The sequence below is a fragment of the Misgurnus anguillicaudatus genome, chromosome 19 (genome assembly GCF_027580225.2).
Source record: "Misgurnus anguillicaudatus chromosome 19, ASM2758022v2, whole genome shotgun sequence".
Lineage (NCBI taxonomy): Eukaryota > Metazoa > Chordata > Actinopteri > Cypriniformes > Cobitidae > Misgurnus > Misgurnus anguillicaudatus.
Window position 1 is genome coordinate 39,975,919 of NC_073355.2, and position 19,552 is coordinate 39,995,470.

General features: G+C 36.7%; 2 protein-coding genes across 2 annotated transcripts; both read right to left on the bottom strand.

Annotated features, from left to right (window-relative positions):
- Positions 1-377: 377 nt before the first annotated feature.
- LOC141350911 (ecto-ADP-ribosyltransferase 5-like) lies at positions 378-1,520 on the bottom strand. Its single transcript, XM_073856755.1, has 2 exons — positions 1,334-1,520; positions 378-1,242 (listed from the first exon to the last, which is right to left on the bottom strand). The coding sequence occupies exons 1-2, from the start codon at positions 1,388-1,390 to the stop codon at positions 511-513; spliced, it is 789 nt and encodes a 262-aa protein (XP_073712856.1). The 5' UTR covers positions 1,391-1,520; the 3' UTR covers positions 378-510.
- A 15,608-nt stretch (positions 1,521-17,128) lies between these two features.
- On the bottom strand, positions 17,129-18,208 carry LOC129424040 (ecto-ADP-ribosyltransferase 5-like). Its single transcript, XM_073856756.1, has one exon. It carries the CDS (start codon positions 17,962-17,964, stop codon positions 17,266-17,268), a length of 699 nt encoding a protein of 232 aa, XP_073712857.1. The 5' UTR covers positions 17,965-18,208; the 3' UTR covers positions 17,129-17,265.
- Between the last annotated feature and the right edge of the window lie 1,344 nt (positions 18,209-19,552).

Here is a 19,552-nt window from a genome sequence, read left to right on the forward strand (position 1 = left end):
AAATATATTGTTTTACCAGCATAAACTCAGAATCAGGAAAAACCTCAGTCACAGTATATCATTGATGTATGTTGATGTGCAGTCATGACCCCTGCTGGAAACATTAAGATCAGACTCTAGTGAATCACACATGTGCTGCTGTGTATTAAAAACTATGTGGTAATACAAACGTATTAGTCTGTCAAAAAACACGGTTACTACACTTTGGGGCGGTGGGAACCCACCCCTATAACTATAATAAAACCATGATACATTTTTTCTAAGTTCAGGTACCCCTTATTTATCATATTATCACTATAATTAAGTATTAGACACAAAATATTGATTTAAAATATTTTATTATTTTATTATAAACAAAACAACAAATATGCCACAAATGTGTTAAGCTGTATTTAATTCCGCATATGATCTAAAAAAAAATTCAATTATTCTCATTTGGGTCATTTAAGCTGCAATCCTGAAAGCATGCTTAATACATATATTAAAAAAATGATAACATGTAAATGCTGATCAGTCAGAGATAATGATATTGTGATATTTCATGGGCTTGAACAATGTACAGTTTAAGTTACTTATCATGCCAGTGCTATTAAATACAAACACAGTCTCGCACCAGTCATTCTTTTTTATATTAGTGATATTAAATATCTCGTATGGGGGAATCAACACCTCTTTCTGACCAGGGTACCGGGAGTATTTTGTCACATTAGCACCATGACAAGTTCTGATTTCAAAACAAGATTTGTTTCCAAATCTTTTTGCTCTTTTACGATTAAGAGCGGAGGATGCAAATGAGCCAAAACGAATTGGTGTGTTCTGGACACCCTCAAATGTATCATTGGTACCACGATAAGCTGATAAGCATCCCTTTTCAATCTTCTGTATCGCTTGTGTCAACCAAAAATGAAGTGAATACCATGAGAATGTATTGCTTAGGTATTTTTCTTTACCATTCCTAACATCCTGATTGAATTCTTTATACAGGCCTTTTACAACACCAGTATACACATAAATGGCAATTAAATGCTTTTCTGTCAGATTGTCTTTTGGTTCAGTGATATTTTTTTTACTGTTTAGCCAAGCAGTTCCAAAGCCTGATTTGTTAGCAGTAATTTCATCGTTTAGATATTTTTCCTCCACCAACTTTTCCATCTTCTCTGTACAGCCATCATACCGGTCATCAACTGAATCCTCTGCCATATTTAATGGATATCTCTGTCTTTTAATACCCAGTCTGTCATCCTATATCCAATGAGAAAAATGATAATAACCTTAGTATTAATGAAATCATCATGATTGTACAATAATATACAGACTCATAATTCAATCTTACCTGTCCTAGGACAACATTACTGGTGACAATGAAAATAAGAGCTGCAAGGGTCAACATCCTGATGTAGATGTACAACGAATGGAGATCAGGTATGAATATAATGCTTTAAAGAAGCTGCAAAAGACAACAAATACCACAAATATCTTTGCACAGTACTAAACTGCGCATTTTATTCAACATTTTCTTTGGGACATTTTAAACATTTATTTTTAAAGCAAACATTAACTGTAAATATACCATCAGGTGATTTTTCTAAAAAAAAAAACAACAAAAAAAAACTAGAAAATGCACTTCCGGAGGAACCGCAAAAGTGTGCTTGCTCTGGTGCGGTCACTAACGTGATTTGTGAAATGTTAAATTTTAGAATGTTTTTTATCTTGTGCATCCTCGCATTGGAGTCCCAAGTTCATGTACAAAGTTTGGTTTCAATATGTGAAAGCATTCCTGACACACACACACACACACACACACACACACACACACACACACACACACACACACACACACACACACACACACACACAGAAATGTATACAGGCTTGTAACCAGGGGTGCTTCCAGCATTTAAGGACATCCGGGGCTTAGCACAGACCATTTTATGTAAATACAGGGATAGCTAGCTAGCCTAGAACCAACTATAACGGCTGTGCTGCACATGTTCAGGGTTCGACATTAAGACTTGTCCGCTTGTCCGGGACAAGTGGATTTTTTGTAGGACAAGTGTAAGAAAAAATTTGTTGTCCGACTCCTCTATGAAAAATCCCTTGCTCTGCCACTGATTAGCAAAACACAAAAAATACATTATATTATAAAACTTTACCCGGACAAGTGACTTTTGTGCATGGACAAGTGAAACACAAATTTACTTGTCCGAAGGACAAGTTCCTCAAAAAGTTAATGTCAAGCCCTCAGTGTTTTCTTATTACATTTTTTTTAGAATTGTAATTTAAATAATTTTAATTTTTAAGTGAACAATCCCTTTGAAGTGCCATATTTTCACACACTAATTTTGTACATAATATACCAAAAATCCTTTAGTACTTAAGATAATCTTAAAAACATGAGACTTAAAGGTGCAGTGTGTAAATTTTAGCGGCATCTAGTGGTGAGGTTCCAAATTGCAACCAAAAGCTCAGTTCACAGCTCACCCCTCGCTTTTGAAATGCATAGAGAAGCTACGGTAGCCACCATAGGACAAACATGTCATGATTTTGTCCATTAAGACTGTAGAAACATGGTGGCACAAAATGCCGACTTCCATGTAAGGGGACCCTCTGTGTATGTAGATAAAAACATCTCATTCTAAAGTAATAAAAACATAACGGCCATATAAGAGCCATATGAAAGGTCTTTATACACCCCTGATAATATAGTTTTGTATATTATTTTGCATTTCTGTCAAGAGATCCTTCTAAAAATTACACACTGCACCTTTAATGTAGGCCAGAGTTCACGTCACAAAAAGCAGCAGATATAAGCTGCATTTTATTGATCATAAGCTCATTTTTAAAATAAGCGATAGGAAAGAGCGACAGCAGCACTGATAGCCTAATATCGTTTCATTTCTTTACTATTTATGAATATGATTGTGTGTTGAGCGTCTACGACAGGGCTATTCAATTAGTTTGTCATGAGGGCCAGAGATATATCAGTGATGATGACGACATATACATTTAAACATACTCATGTTGTATTTTGAAACTGCATAACAACAAAATAAGTGCATTGTACAATATACTTTTTCTACAAACATGTATTTTCAAACTGCATACAACAAAACTTGTGCATTGTAATATGACCAAGTAGGCTTTATCTACATCCAGACATGTTTGTATTTTGTATTTTAAAACTGCATAACAACATAAGTGCATTGTAAGATACCCGAGTAAGCTTTATTCTACATTTAAAGGTGTAAATAAGAGCCATATCTACTCACTTAAGTACACATAACCAAACGTTTATAATATGGAACATAAAATTGTTTTATGCAGTTTTTTGTCAAAGCTTATTATTTCACAACCCTTTATTTAAACTACAACCGCCATCTTAATAACTGGCAAACATTAGGCTAGCTTCTAATAAGAGAAATTATACTTTTAGATTTCATCAGAGCAGTAAAATCACGTGTATGTTTGTCAGCGCGATACGCATACAGTGGTGCAGGACAGATGCTGGGCTGTGAGCGATGGCCGATTAACTTACTCGTTTAAATTGCATTCTTTTGTGAGAACGATGACTCGCATAATATTTGAGCCTTTGCTGTATGAGCAAGCACAGAGAAAACATTCGTTGTGGCGTTGACTAATGAATATGGATGATCTCTGTTCTTCTCTTCAATGGAGCGGGGCGTGGCTCTTTATAAATAATGCAGTAACATGAGAGACGGTACATCTCCCTCTTTTAATACAGTTAACAACGAAGTACAATATTTGTTTTCGATTTCACTTACACCATTTAAAAGCAGACATTCCAAGCATTATGTAGACATTTATCTTATGTTTCTATGAAAACAATTCGTTAAGTTACAGCTCATTTTTCTGACGTGTTTCTGAAAGGACGTCACTAAGAGAGAGAGCAAACCCGCATTATGTTTATTTTCTTAATTTTGCGAAAAGCACAACATTCTGTTTTTAATGGGAGTGGACAGAAAAAATACTAGACACTTTAAAGTTTTAAATGATGTATAAATCATATATGTAAGTCCAAAATCAGCAGAGTTATCTAAGTCTCTTTGCGGAGTGATTGAAAAATAAAGATTTTGCGGCGCCCGCGCCTCTGTCGACCCAGACTGTGAAATTAATGATAAAAGAAAATATTTCCCTCAGTGATTGACAGCATAATGCAATCAATCGTGTTCCCGTTCAACAGTAGCTAAGCATACGATTTAGATATATGTATCTTCTTACCTGAAGATCATGTAAATGGCATATACGCAGTCTTCTGGCAAAAGCTGTGTTTTTAAATGTGTCATACATTTCTGAAAGTCATGACTGTTTAAATACACTTGGCGTCACATGCATGATTTAAGGTAAAGTGACACTTTTTCGCGTCAATTCACAATCATTTAAATCATGGAGCTGTCATAGAGCCGACGCCAAACGATCACGCGAGCGAGGACGCGATACTGACGCGAGCGAAACTAATACGTTTACAATGTATTACATTGATGAAAAAGGGAATTAAACTTGTCGTGCCATATATCACTGAAATAAAAGAAAGGGATTAAAATATGTCTGAATCATATAATTCCTACCTGTATGTGAAAATGCACGTTCTCCAGAGAGCTCGCGTTGATTCAAGCATTCAGAATATAAAATCCATTTGCAGTTTTGCGTCCGAAACCGCATACTGTATAGTGAATAAGATGAAGTTTACGATTCTAAAAATATGTATCCAGGAATCTGTCCATATACGATACGAAGCTTGGGTGGCAGCCGAGGTTACCGAGTCCTCCATGGGCTCGCAGCAGAGTCTGAGGCTGCCGCCTCTTGTCCGGGCTTCTCTGCTTTCTCTTCCTCAGCTCTTCGCTGTATTATGGCTCTTAAAGGAACACTCGATTCTCTCAACAGCTCTTCTCTATTCCATTTTGCCATTTAAACCTTAAAACTACATCCCGCCATTGTTATTCAAACTTTTCCACGGAGCAATAGCCTGTTAGCTTAGCTTCTAAAGATGGCTGCCGCTATCTTTACATTCTGTCTAAAAAACACGTTTGAACGTAAAGGCTGCCCTCTACTGGTAAAGGCTAATGACATTTTTTATTTTTTACACAGGTTTTAATTGGACATTTTAAAGTGAAAATAACATAATATAGACATGTTACTGCAATGTTTTTTTATCTTGGGCATCTTCACATTGGAGTAAAGAGTTCATATAAAATTTTTGGTTAATAAATGTTACAGACATATTGAGATTTGAACTACTTCCTGTTTTGGCGGCGTTGACGCACATTTAGTTTGGGCTGTGGCGCGCAAACGCTTCCGAAAATCAAAAATCCTTCTAGTAACTTTTGTGAGGCTCGGTCCAAGGATCGCGTACGTGGAATTTCATGAAGTTTGGACAAAATTTGTGACCTGTGAAACTTTTTTAAGGTTTTGTGTTCTTTCCAATATGGCGGCCGAACGACATGGATCTGTGACTTCATCCTCTCAAGCAACTTACACCGGTACTGCCCGAACATTTTAAAGTTTGAACGGTGTCTCTGCGTCAAACGGTCTGGTCGCTAGAGCTGACACAAAAAATCTACCCGGGAATAATAATAATAATAATAATAATAATAATAAAACTTAAGAAGAACAATAAGTGTGCTTTTGCAAGCACACTTAATTACCAAAAGCTTGTAATCATAGGGGAACCATTTTTAGAGAGCTAAAGAACACATACTTTATTTAACACCTCTGTACAACCATAAGTGGTGCTAAAGCATACGTTTTTATAAGTGTACAAGATTTCATAAATAGAGTAACAAGTCTCAAAGTTTAGTAACATGGTTAAAGTGTATAGAAAGTTAAGATATCATACCTGTATGCATGAAGAAAGAGTGGCAATGAGCAGGGATGGGCAGTATTTCAAATACATGTATTTAAAATACGTATTTCAAATACAAAATAGTATTTTGTATTTTGTATTTTAAAGCCTTTGAAAAAAATGAAATGTAATATGTATTTAAATACATTTAAGATGAGTATTTTTGTATTTTTAAAATACTCAAAATACTTTGAGCCAGTCAACCAGTCAGGGTGCTGTTTTCATGCATCAACTAGTTCATACCAGACACCAGAGTTCAGGTAAGCAAATATATCTGTGCAGCTTTTAGTGGGCAATAATTGAAATGTTGGAGTGGGAAAAAAGCAAGAGCGATTGAATTATTGGGTGTGACGTGATTTGTTTTATTATAACTGTTGCGAAAGGAAATTCAAATTCACACTTGCACGTTGGCAGGCAGTTGCACTTGCACGTTGCACGACTGAGACAGAGTGTGGAACGCTGACAAATAGGCCTACACTTTTGACTTAAAGGAAAACTACCATTTTTAATATTTTACTATGTTCTCACCTCAACCTAGACAAATTAATACGTAACTATCTTTTTTCAGTGCATGGAGGAAGAGCACATAGTTTGCAGCATTTCGACCTCGGCGCGCGGTAGCATTTTCACAGGAGTCATGATGTTGCTGCGCCGGAGGTTAGAGTGCTGCAAACTGGGTGCTCTTCCGCCATGCAATATAGTTCTCATTTTTTATTCACTTAAAAATCACGATTTATTTTGTGCCACCATACTTACTCGTGTAACTACTCATGTAAACAGTCTTTGAATGTGAAAAACATGGAAGTGTTTGGTTGCTTCTAAATTCTTCCCTGTTTAGATTCTAATGAATAAATGGGACTAGGCTAAATGCTAACACATTCATGACACACTGTGCAAAGATGAAGTGCACATTTTGAAAAAAGATAGGCATGCATTCACCGATCCAAGTTGAGGCAAGAACATAGCAAAACACCGAAAAACTGTGGTGTTTTCCTTTAAAGGCCCTTTTACACGTGACACGGCAAGTGGTGGAATCAGCACAAAGTTGCTGATTTCTTTTTAGCTTTGTGCAGTTGAAGCCTTGTTTACACTTTTGCAATTCGCATGGCTCCTCTCTACGGCGTGAACCTGCAGGCTCCTCAGTAAACCTACAAGACTTTTATGCTCGACGTGCTCTCCGTTGTATAATTCTGTAATTGACAGAGGGCGACTCGTGAGTAATTATTCTCAAAACCATCAAAAAGCAGCGATGAGAGAAAGTAGTTTGCCGAATAATTTCAACACTTCAAACACTCGTCTCGTGAGAAGTAAATACGTGGATTTCTTCACATATAAACCGTTTAGATTGTTGGTCGATGACACATGAAAAAGTTTTTATGATGTTTTTATAAAACATCACTTGACTTGAATGGGTGTTCATAAGGCTGACATGACACGTGTCATGAACACGAAGGAGATTTTATGGACGTTTATGACAACTGCCATTAAGTGTCATTTGTTCAATTTTGTAATTTTTATTGCAAATATGACATCGTTTGAAATGCCTTTGTAATGACAACTTGACATTAACAAATACATTATAACTTGTCAAGACAACTTGACATTAACCAAGACAACATAACTGACCACTTTTTACAAGTGATACAAATAGAATTTGTCATTAAAATGTCATTAAGTGTTAATACTCTGTTAAATAGTTTTATAACAGCATCATGAATATTCTTCAGTTCATAATGTTTATTTGACCGAGTATTAATAATATTTGATATAGTATTAACACTTAATGACATTTAAATCACAGTTTAATGTAATGTTAACCTACAAAGCTAGATAGTTTCTTAAGTTTGATTTTTGTTTATGATTTATAACAAGTTGTGTTGTATTGGTTTATGTGTCAAGTTGTCAAAGATATCTCAAACAATGTCATCTTTGCATTCAAAATTACATAATTGAGTAAATGACACTTAATGGCAGTTGTCATAAATGTGCATAAAATCTTCTTCATGTTCATGACACATGTCATGTTATGATTATGAAGGTGTCATGTCAATCTTATGCACACCCCTTCAAGTAAAGTGTTACCAAGTTTTTTTCTAGTTTTTTGTTTCCTACAGGGCAGGGGAAATCAAGAGGTACTTAAAATAAATTGAAAGTTTTCTAAGTAGTTGCACAAATCTAAATGCTTTTTGGCATTCAGAAATAGACCCAGATAGATTTCAGCCTAATAGGGATACTTGCACTGAATCACCAATTTCACATGTATTTTGTGTATTTTCAAAATACAAAATACTGTATTTGTATTTAAATAAATTTTTCCTCACAGTATTTTGTATTTGTATTTAAATACATTTTTCGACACTGTATTTTGTATTTGTATTTGAAATACATTTCCATGTATTTATGCCCATCTCTGGCAATGAGGAACAAACTCAGAGGGTTTTATACTTTCTGAAAGTAGTAGGCGGGTCAAAGACAAACTAAATACTAAGAAAACATCATCAGTTCTTAGAAAACTTCATCACATCTGAATATATTAACAGTTTATAAAACTGCTGAGAATTATAACACCCAGGTTTTTCATTAGTCTGTGACAGGATGTTTGTAAATAGTCTTGTAAAGATCCAACTATGATTATGCCAAATCTAGTTATTCTTTTTAAATTATAATTATACATTTTTGCATGATTAACTTAGAACAAATTCATATGAATAAGCCATCTTGTTAAATATGAATGAATTCTTGTAAGATCAGGCTGGTTTGTATCAGGTCGCTGGTTCTTGTATTACAGCCAGTAATACAGTAGCTGCTCAGTGCTCCGTGTGTGTGTGTGTGGGGGGGGGGTCATGACTTGCAGCATGTTTGTGTTTTCTACTTATTGGGATGGATTAAATACAGGGGTCACATTTCCAGTACAGGCAACCATACTTTACAATCATGTCACTTTTAGTTAATCTACGGTTGCTTTCAGGGGTGTTAAATAAGATGACAGCCAACTGAAGCAAATTTCCATTCCATGATTATACATTTCTTTTGGTGTGTAAGTGTGTGTCAGTACATGTTAACAATCCGCAAAGTTACAAAGCACATATTGTCACAACACACATGTGCAAGTGGTGAGTGAAAGTCTTGGGTGCATGCTCCAGACAGTGCAGAATACAATAGGACAAACTGTACAAATCACACTTTTACATAATATACATTATACACAGATGTTCACAATATACACAGAATATATGAATTGTGTAGATGTTCATACGTTCAATCCTCCTGTTGACCCTTATGGCCATGGGTGTCTCTGATACTGCGCTACTATGGTTCAAGTCTTACCTCTTCGGTGGGTCATTTAAGGTATCCTGGAGAGGTGACGTCTCCGAACCCCAACGTCTCGATACCGGAGTACCTCAAGGCTCTGTGCTTGGACCCCTGCTCTTTTCGATATACAACTAACTAACCCATGGCTATGTGTACTGTGTTAGACTTGATGAGACTATTTCTAGCGCACTTATGTATTGCTGTTCTTATGTTGCTATAATTGCTTCTAATGTTTACCTCATTTGTAAGACGTTTTGAACAAAAGTGCTAAATGATTAAATGTCATGTAAATGATATGTTCTGGAAGGAGGGAAGCTCACCTCTTACAACATGGCGGGCAGTTCGTAGGTAATGCAACCAGTTAAAATGCTCTCCACTGTGCAGGGGTAAAAGATCTGAGGATCCTGTGGCTCATCCCAAACTTCCTGGAAAAATAGCCGCTGATGTGCCTTTTTCAGCAATGTATCAGTGCGAACAGTCCATGTAAGATCCTTAGTGTTGTGTACACCAAGGAACCCATTGAGCCGTTCCACATTAAAATATATACACAGCTTACTCTTTAATTCTCATCATGTTTGTCTGGTTTTCTTTTAAATCACGTCTTAAAACGTACCTATTGAAATGAGCTTTTTCTGATCAGTTTTAAATATTGTATGTTTTACTGTTGATGCTCTGTTGTATTGTCTTGAGTTGTTTTATGACTGTCATTTTACTATACGGTGTCCTTGAGTGCTCTGAAAGGCGCCTTTAAATAAAATATATTATTATTATTATTATTATGTGCTTTTTGAGAAAAGATGTATAACTTAACACCATCTTCATCTGTGGTTTACCTTTCACAAATTGAAAACAATACTTAAATGTCTTTCATCTACATATTAGGTTGCTGTCAGGGGGATTATGATAAAAGAGACCGGTGTGCTTCACAGGTGATGCTCATTAGCAATCGCATCACAGGTCTCGCGCCACTCCCACAGCTCTCGTTCGTCCTGCTCGCCACATTCACATAACGCACATATTTTCACATGACACACACAACAAGTTTCACACTCGTGCCTCCTCAGAAAATAAGTCGTGAGCCGCCACTGGTGTCAGGGTCTGAAAATACCCAGTCCCTGCCGCGCCACTCACATAGTTTAACATTAAATAACATCATATTTTTCCTATATCGTTAACGATTAACATAGGCTGCTAACGCATATTCTGGATCTTGAAATAGACTCTGACTAAGCTCACGCTATTTAACGTGCACATGCAGTGTGCAATACCTGCGAGTTGCCATACACACAATGCCTCGCAGCGCTTCTTACCCGGGGTGCGACCCGCTTGAAGCACCCGGCTAGCCTTTCAAGGTATGTGCAAGCAAATACAAAAATTAAAAGACAATCAATGATTATGTAAACTCTGCTTGGATAAGGATTTAAAGTTGGATATGAAGATGAAATCTGAAGCATTTAGGTTCAGTGTTAAAACTGATAAAATAATTGCTGCCTGTGGTTCTATATGGGCTATAATGGCAATATTTTTTTAAATAATATGGAAAAAAACTATAAATTAGTTTATTTTTGGAACTGTGAACTAGTTCAAAATTTTGAAATATGAACTAGGAACTGGTTAACTAGTTAATTAACTAGTTAATTTAAAAATTTGTGAACTGAACTTTGAACTAGTTCATGTAGAAAGTGAACTTTCCCAACACTGATTACCAGTCAGGTCCGGCGCCAAGATGGCATAACCTGGGGGGGGGATTTTAATCCCTTGGGGGGCATTATACGTTATACGTTATTGTATCTATCGAGCTCATTCAGGAAATCCAACCCTGTGACATCATAGGCTGTGTACTACAAGATGGCCGTACTATTGCATTGAAAACTGTAACAAAACCTTCTTATTTATATTTAATATAAAAATTATTTATATAATAGATTAGAAGTCCATTTACTTAAAATGTTAACTTGTCTGACTGCTTCATTTAACTTTAAAGTAAAATTCACCTTTGCTATCTGGTGATAGTATTTTAACTTTCCTAATGTCTCTTTGTTTTAGACTCAACCAAAGTGCAGTTAAAGTTCATTTCCTGTGGCAAGAAGTCTTGCTGTACTGCTATGTTAAATTAACATGCAACGTTGTAAAAAAAATGTGTACCTTGCAAAAGATCCACAAAAGCTACACATCATATTGAGATCCAACGAAATTCAGGGACTAATGAAAAAAGAAAGTGATTGAGATCTAACAGTCTGGAAAATCAGTAAATAAATCAGTAAATGAATGAAAATTATCATTTAAATCATTTGACCTAACACACTTCTTTGAACATGGCTGCATGTTAGTCTACTTTTACAGATCCAATTAGAAACTTTAATGACTCCTTCCTCTCCCCATAGCCATCCTAAATGGCATTTTGTTTTTGTGGGGGGCACACTTCATAAAGTGAGAAACAGACTAACAACTAAAATCAATATAGCTGCAAAGCAGCGATGCCGGGGTCAAGCTAAAAAGGCACAGAATGAAGTATCGGTGATGACTGTCATGATTTTAGATTTAAGAAGTTTTAGGTAGATTAAGACAAAAATAGCCATTTTTCAAATCTTGAGACCACTAGGGGGCACTGCACCAAAACAATAGATGGTGCCTCGGGTCATGATTGTGATTACACCCACCAAATTTGATATACATATGTTTAAGCAATGTTGAGATATAGCCTCAAATGACTTGACCACTAGGGGGCACTGCACCGAAACAATACATGGTGCCTCAGGTCATGATTGTGATGACACCCACCAAATATGGTGTACACACAATAAAGTGATCTGGAGATAAATCCTCAAAACTCTTAACTACTAGGGGGCACCGAAAAGTTTACAAGGGCTTTCAAAAAATGTCGCTGATGAAATAGGTGTAAAAAAAACATGCACCCTCAGTTCATGACATTTACAAGTTGTGAAACATTCACCTATTCATACAATGTCAGCCATCCGGCTCATCTGGAGCAGTTGGGGTGTAGATATCTCGCTGAAAGATACCTCAACACTTGGTCAGGTGGAGCTGGGGTTTGAACCACCAACCTTCCGATTTGTAGACAAACTACACTAACCACTGAACCATCGCCATCATATTTGTTGATGCACTATACAATAACTGATTGGTCTATCAAAATCCTTTTATGACTTTTTGTCTAGAGTCTAGATTGTGTGTACCAAATCCAAGTCAATCAAATAAACGCTGTAGGAGGAGTTTAAAAAAGTTGGTATGCTCTGTAATTGAAAATGGCCATCCAAAAGCGTTTTGGTATTGTTTGACTTGGCATGCCTCAAGGAATCTAACAATAGCAATTTCATGATTTAAGACTTAATTTTGTAGTAGTTGTAAGCAAAAATGGTCACTTTTCAAATTTCACTAGGTGGCCCTGTGACAAACCGTTCCATGCACGCTCAGTTCATGTCTTTTATGACATATAACAGTTGAGGATAGATGTCTCGCTCATGGACACCTCAACACTTGGTCAGGTGTAGCTGGGGTTTGAACCACCAACCTTCCAATTTGTAGACAACCTACACTGAACCACTGGCAATACGCACATTAATGTGCAAAACTTTTGCAAAGAAATAGCCTCAAATCCATAATTTTAAAATCAAATTAGCATTAGATATAAGCAAAAATAAAAAAATTCAAATCTCGTGAACACTAGGTGGCGCTGTGATGAAACTGTGCAGGCACCCTCAGGTCATGACTGCCATCAAAACTACTTTGGCGAAGATACAGCCTCAAATCCGTTTGTTCGCGTATTACGTAAAATTTTATGACGCGGTATACGGAAACGGATTGGCGAATCGACACGAATTCCATAACTTTTTGCCATGAGTGTCTCTAGATGCTACACACACATTCTTTACGCAAATTGTAAAAAAGCTCTAGGACGAGTTCGAAAAAGTAGGTTTTACAAACCATTAACAATATTGAAATAATTAGCATAACGGAAATGACGTCATATGGTGCAATCGAATTTGCATGAGCCAAGGAATCAGAAGAAACAAGAATTGCGTTTCTATGACATACAGGTCAGCAGTTATAACCAAAAATGTAAGTGAAAATTTGGACTGTTGGTGGCGCTATCGGGTTTGACATAGACACTCCAAATTTGGTGTGGGGACTATTTGGAATGTCCTCTTTGAGTGTGTCAAATTTCATAACTTTCCTACAGAAAAAGTTAAAATTCAAAATGGCCGACCCCCAAAATGGCCGACCGAAAACCTTTTGGTATCGTTTGACTCGGCATGCCTCAAGGAATATTTATAATAATAATAATAATTTATAATTTTAGACTCAAGTTTGCAGTAGTTATAAGCAAAAATAGCCATTTTTCAAATCTCGTGAACACTAGTTGGCGCTGTGACGAAACTGGGCAGGCACCCTCAGGTCATGACTGCCATTAAAACTACCAAGTGTCGTGTGAATACGCTTAACTTTGGCAAAGATACAGCCTCAAATCCATTTTTTCGCAATCTACGTAAAATTTGTTGACGCGGTATACGGAAACGGATTGGCGAATCAACACGAATTCCATAACTTTTTGCCATGAGTGTCTCTAGATGCTACACACCCATTCTTTACTCAAATCGGACAAAAGCTCTAGGACGAGTTCGAAAAAGTAGGTTTTACAAACCATTAACAATATCGAAATAATTAGCATAACGGAAATGACGTCATATGGTGCAATCGAATCGGCATGAGCCAAGGAATCAGAAGAAACAAGAATTGCAATTCTATGACATACGGGTCAGCAGTTATAACCAGGGTGCGATTTGTGAAAAAAACAGAGGGGGAGATGTTTTCATAGGCGTCGATTTCAGTGACGGTGGGTATATATATATAAATTATATTTCTATTTAAAATATTTTTAATATTCAGACATGTGCTCTCAGCTCACGAGCTCTGATCGGAACAAACCCAAACCTCGTCTGCTGAACTTGCGCAGAAACATCAAAATAAAACAGCTTTTTAAAATGGTTATAAAACTAAAAAAAAAATTTTAGTATTCTTGACAAAATTAGAATATAGTAAAAGTTGTTTTTTTGGAAAAAAGTTTTAGGTGGGCCTGTTGAAATGTGGGGCTGTGCCTGAGCTACAGGACATCGTCTTTCCAAACATAACCTGCGCGAATGAATGCGCCTCTGTCCACAGCACATTTCAAAACATTTTAATTTATATAAATAAATCATGAGAACATGAACTTCATCACTGCATTTGCAGGAATTGTAAAATCTTTTTTCTTATTAACTCATGAAGCAGGCTAACGCAATATTTTTACTCTAATAGCTTTTCTTTTCCCACACATATGAACTGTGATCATGCACAATGAAAAGACACGCAAGAATTAAACCTTGAATGGCAAAACTATATGGCACAACGTAGTGTCAACTTAAACATAAATATGACCAAGGATTGATTGCAAAGTTAAGCCATTACAGTAGAAACAGTTTTACTACTGCTTTTAAAGTAATAACGTTAACTTTAAGGTACACCGCGATGCTGAGCTACAGTGAAATGATAGAAAAGACAGATGCATTATGTGTTAGTCACGAACTGGACGCGCCCGCGCCTCGCTAAATGCCTCATACATGTGTTACTTCGGCCATTCTCAGTGGTGTGACTGGGACACTAACTCTGCTTGTCATCATAAACAGATAATCAGATTGTGATGTTTATTTCTGCTTTATTAATATGCTGAATAATATGCTGCTGAATATGCAGCCTTCCTTCGTTTCGACACACAGCTCCAAAACCATCTCGGAAGTGTTGATAGGCCATTACTCGTGAGTTGTAGATAGCGCCGTGGGCGGGACATTGAGCAAGTCTTCAGAGTTGTGAATACAGAGAGGCTGCGCGGCAGCTATATCAAACCTCATTCACACAGACCTCTGGTCCCAGAAAATACCCGTAAAATTGCCAGACAAGCGTCTGTGTGAACAAAAACTCATTCCTTTAATCTTCTGGGATTGTTGCCGGAAAGAGGACCTAGTAAGATATGCGGATAACCCTCTGTGTGAACAAGAATGCCGTAAAGGGCGTGTCGAAGCACAACACAAGTTATGGTTCAGCTCCTTACAACGAGAGATAACATGCATATAAACATTCACCACGAGAAATGTTGCAAACTAGATTGAAGCAGTTATCAGGAAATTATATATGAGACGCATAAACAATGACGCACGTGCTGTAGTGAGGACGCGCGTGTCATGGCAACATGAAGTTGGTTCAACTCTTTAAAATGAGGGATTTACAACATTCACTACGAGAAATGTCAGCATACTAGACTGAAGCAGATATCAGGTAAGTTAGCTCGTTACTTACTGTGTTGAAACGGAGATCATTCAGCAGCATAAAAGAATATCGCGTCACGTGCTCATTTGAGCTATAATAAACGAAAATACCCGCATGTCATTCCAACGAGATATATTGTTCAGCTCCTCAAAATTTTTTAAATGCATATAAACAATCACGATGAGAAATGTCTGAAAACTGTATCAAAGCAGAAATCAGGGAGCTCGTCAAATATCCATTCTGAAGCTGAGACCATTCACCAGAATAGAACTGTGCATTCACGCACTCCTTTGTAGTCTTATTATAAACAAAAATGCACGCGAGTTGTTTCTGGAGAGAGAAATAATATATAATATGCAAACTTCAGATGCTGTGTAGAAGAGAGGGCGGGACTTTCAACATGTCACGTGTCTTTCCGGGACCATCAGATGCCGTGTAATCTTGGCAGTGTGAACGAACAAAAACTCTAACTATTCCGGAAAAATCCAGGATGCATTTTACGTGTATTTTACAGAATTTCTGTGTGAAAAGGGCGTCAGAGGCAGCCAAAGTAGCGCATTTTAAAATAAAATTGACTTTAATCAAACCACAGATCCGTTATAAGTTTTGTGATGCGTCTCGTCACTTGTGTAGTAGCACTGATCACTTTGAGCAGGGGATAAATTTATCCCCACCGGGGATGAAAATAATTAAGCAGAGGCAGGGATACATTGACCGGAAAGGGGGAAATCCCACGCATCCCCCTCGGCAAATCGCACCCTGGTTATAACCAAAAATGAAAGTGAAAATTTGGGCTGTTGGTGGCGCTATTGGGTTTGACATAGACACTCCAAATTTGGTGTGGTGACTATTTGGAATGTACTCTTTGAGTGTGCCAAATTTCATAACTTTCGTACGTACGGTTCTATGGGCTGCCATAGACGCAATGCGGAAGAAGAAGAATAATAGATAATAATTCTGGGCTTGACCCCTAATTTGAAATAGACCAACACAAGGCTGTCCAGTCTACAACAACAACAAAATACATACCTCATGACTACTGATAAATGTGGGGTGCTTTTGCTCATAGCTTGATCATTACATACAGTAGCCAACTGAGTCAAGCGCTCATTTTTAAAAAAAACATAATTATCTCACTTTTTGACTTAAAATAGTCTAGAAACTACAAAAATATTTTAAGAAAATTTTAGACACTTTCAAAAATGCATTTATCAGCATTTATTAATCTTTGTTAATGCTAGCTAACTCAAATATAATTGTTTTACCAGCATAAACTTAGAATCAGGATAAAGCTCAGTCACAGTATATCCAGTGAGTCATACATGAGCTGATGTGTGTTAAAAACTGTGGTAACACAAATGTATTATTCGGTCAAAAACCACGGTTACTACACTCTGGGGTGGTTTCTCGGACAGAACTAGTTATATTTCCTAATAAAACTAAGGCCCAGTCCTGGCTTAAGCTTATCCCTGTCCGGGAACCCACCCTTATAACTATAATTAAAACATGATTTTTTTCTAAGTGCAGGTATCCCTTATTTATCACATTATAATTACAAGATAATAAAGACAGCTATAATTAAGAATTGGACACAAAATATTGATTTAAAATATTTTATTATAAACAAAACAACAAATATGCAACAAACGTGTTAAGCTGCATTTAATTCTGCTTGTGATAAAAAAAAATAGATTGTCATTTGGGTCATTTAAGCTGCAATCCTGAAAGCTTGCTTAATATATCAAAGAAAAATGATAATATGTAAATGCTGATCAGTCAGAGATAATGACAGTGTAAAATTTCTTGGGCCTGACTGATGCCACTGAACAGTTTAATTTACTTATTATTCTGTAGCTCTTCAACACAAACACAGTCTTACACCAGTCATTCTTTTTTATCTTAATGACTTTAAATTTCTCATATGGGGGAATCAACACCTCTTTCTGTTTAGGGTGCCAGGAGTATTTTGTCACATCAGCACCATGACAAGTTCTGATTTCAAAACAAGATTTATTTCCAAATGTCTTTATTACATTCGGATCACGAGAGGAGGATGCAAATGAGCCAAAACGAATCTCTGTGTTATTGACACCATCAAATGTATCCCAGGTACCACGATAAGTTAATATGCATCCATTTTGTGTTTGCTTAAGAGTCCGTATAGCTCGTGTCAACCAAAAGTGAAGTGTATACCATGAGAATGTCTTGCTTTGGTATGTCTGTTTACCGGTCCTAACATCCTTATTGAATTCTTTATATAGGCCTGCTACAGCACCAGTATACACATAAATGGCAATTAAATGGTTTCTACTATCTTGTGTACTATTGGTTTTGTTTTTACCGATATTCCAAGCAGTTCCAAAGCCTGATATGTTAGCAGCGATTTCTTTCTTTTGAAATTTTTCCCTCACCAGTTTTTTCATCTTCGCTGTACAGCCATCATACATGTCATCAACTGAATCCGGTGTCATATTTAATGAATATCTCTGTCCTTTAACAGCCCATCTGTCATCCTATATCCAAAATTATAATAACCTTAGTAGTAATGTAATTATGTTTGTACAATAAACAGACTCATAATTTAATCTTACCTGTCCTAGGACAACATTACTGGTGACAATGAGAATAAGAACAGCAGTGGTCAACATCCTGATTTAGTCTGAATCCTCAGATGAACAACGAATGAAGATCAGGTAAGAATATAATATTGTAAAGAAGCTGCAAAAGACAACAAATACAACATTGTATTACTAATCCAAAATCTTTGCACAGTACTAAACTGCGCACACTGTAGCTTTGCATAATTTCTGATTTATTCAACATTTTCTATTCAAATCCAAAAAATCTTGAACATAATCTTCGATGGGGCGGTTGCCCTGACGAAGACGTAACAGACTTACTGCTGGGTTCATGCTGCCGGCTGGAAATTACAAAACTCCAATGGATTCTGGTAACGAGGGTGCTTTAAAGAAAGCAATGGAGAGTTGAATCCATGTGCAAAAGAGGTTTATTAAAGAAAATCCCCAAAAGGGCAGGCAAACACATCCAGTAAGGGGCAATCCAAAATGCAATCCAATAAACATGTTAATGGTCAGGGCAGGCAGAAAACAATCTATATTCAGATATCAGGCACAGGTCAAAAACAGGCAGAAAAAGAACAAGATAGAGGTAAACTTAAAAATGCAGACAGGCGAAACAGACTAAGCAGGCTAGACGTAATAATCAGCGATCAGTGAACAGATCTGAAGTGGCTTTATACAATACAAACAGGAAGTGGGAAGTGAAGCATGGCATGATGATATTTCAAAATAAAAGCCGGAACAGAACAGGGTATCAAAATAAAAGTACAAAACACAACATAATACAAGACAAAACCCTTACACCCCTCCATTCGCTACACATCTGAATATATCAACAGTTTATAAAACTTCTGAGAATTATAACACCCAGGTTTTTATTAGTCTGTGTCAGGATGTTTGTAAATAGACTTGTAAAGATCCAACTATGAACATAGCTGCAAGCAGCGATTTCCGGGGTTCAAGCGATTTGGGAACTTAAGACCTTTAAGGGCATACATGTGTATATTTGCTGCATTGTACAAAATAAATGATGAAAAATAAGCTACCAGACACACGTGTTGAAAGTTATCAGGAAAAAATTCAGTGAAATGTCTCCCTCTCTTCTCGCGGAACATTGACAAACAGAACACTGAATGAAATGTTTGTTGTCCTTGCAGTGGCAAAACTCGGGTCACAAAATGTTAAAATACTGTTAATGAGTCAAAAGAGCCGGACCCCATGTCTCTACAATGTTCTGATACAGAGTTACAGCACTTGCTAAATGGTTGCTAGGGTATTCTCATTGGTTGCTATGGAGTGAATTGCAATCCACCAAGGATTATACTCAAAGCCATAAAAGGCATAATCCATGATGACTCATGATTTTAGATGTAAGGTTGCAGTATTTTTATATGAAAATAAAAAAACCACTAGGTGGCGCTATGACAAACTCATGCATGCAACCATAAGGCATGACGGTTTTACATCTAGCTAGTATCAT

Excerpts from the sequence above, each read along its gene's own strand:
- LOC141350911 (XM_073856755.1), bottom strand. The coding sequence starts at position 1,390 with ATGTTGACCCTTGCAGCTCTTATTTTCATTGTCACCAGTAATGTTGTC. Across the intron at positions 1,243-1,333 it reads GTAATGTTGTCCTAGGACAG|GATGACAGACTGGGTATTAA; the intron begins GTAAGATTGAAT and ends CATTGGATATAG.
- LOC129424040 (XM_073856756.1), bottom strand. The coding sequence starts at position 17,964 with ATGACACCGGATTCAGTTGATGACATGTATGATGGCTGTACAGCGAAG.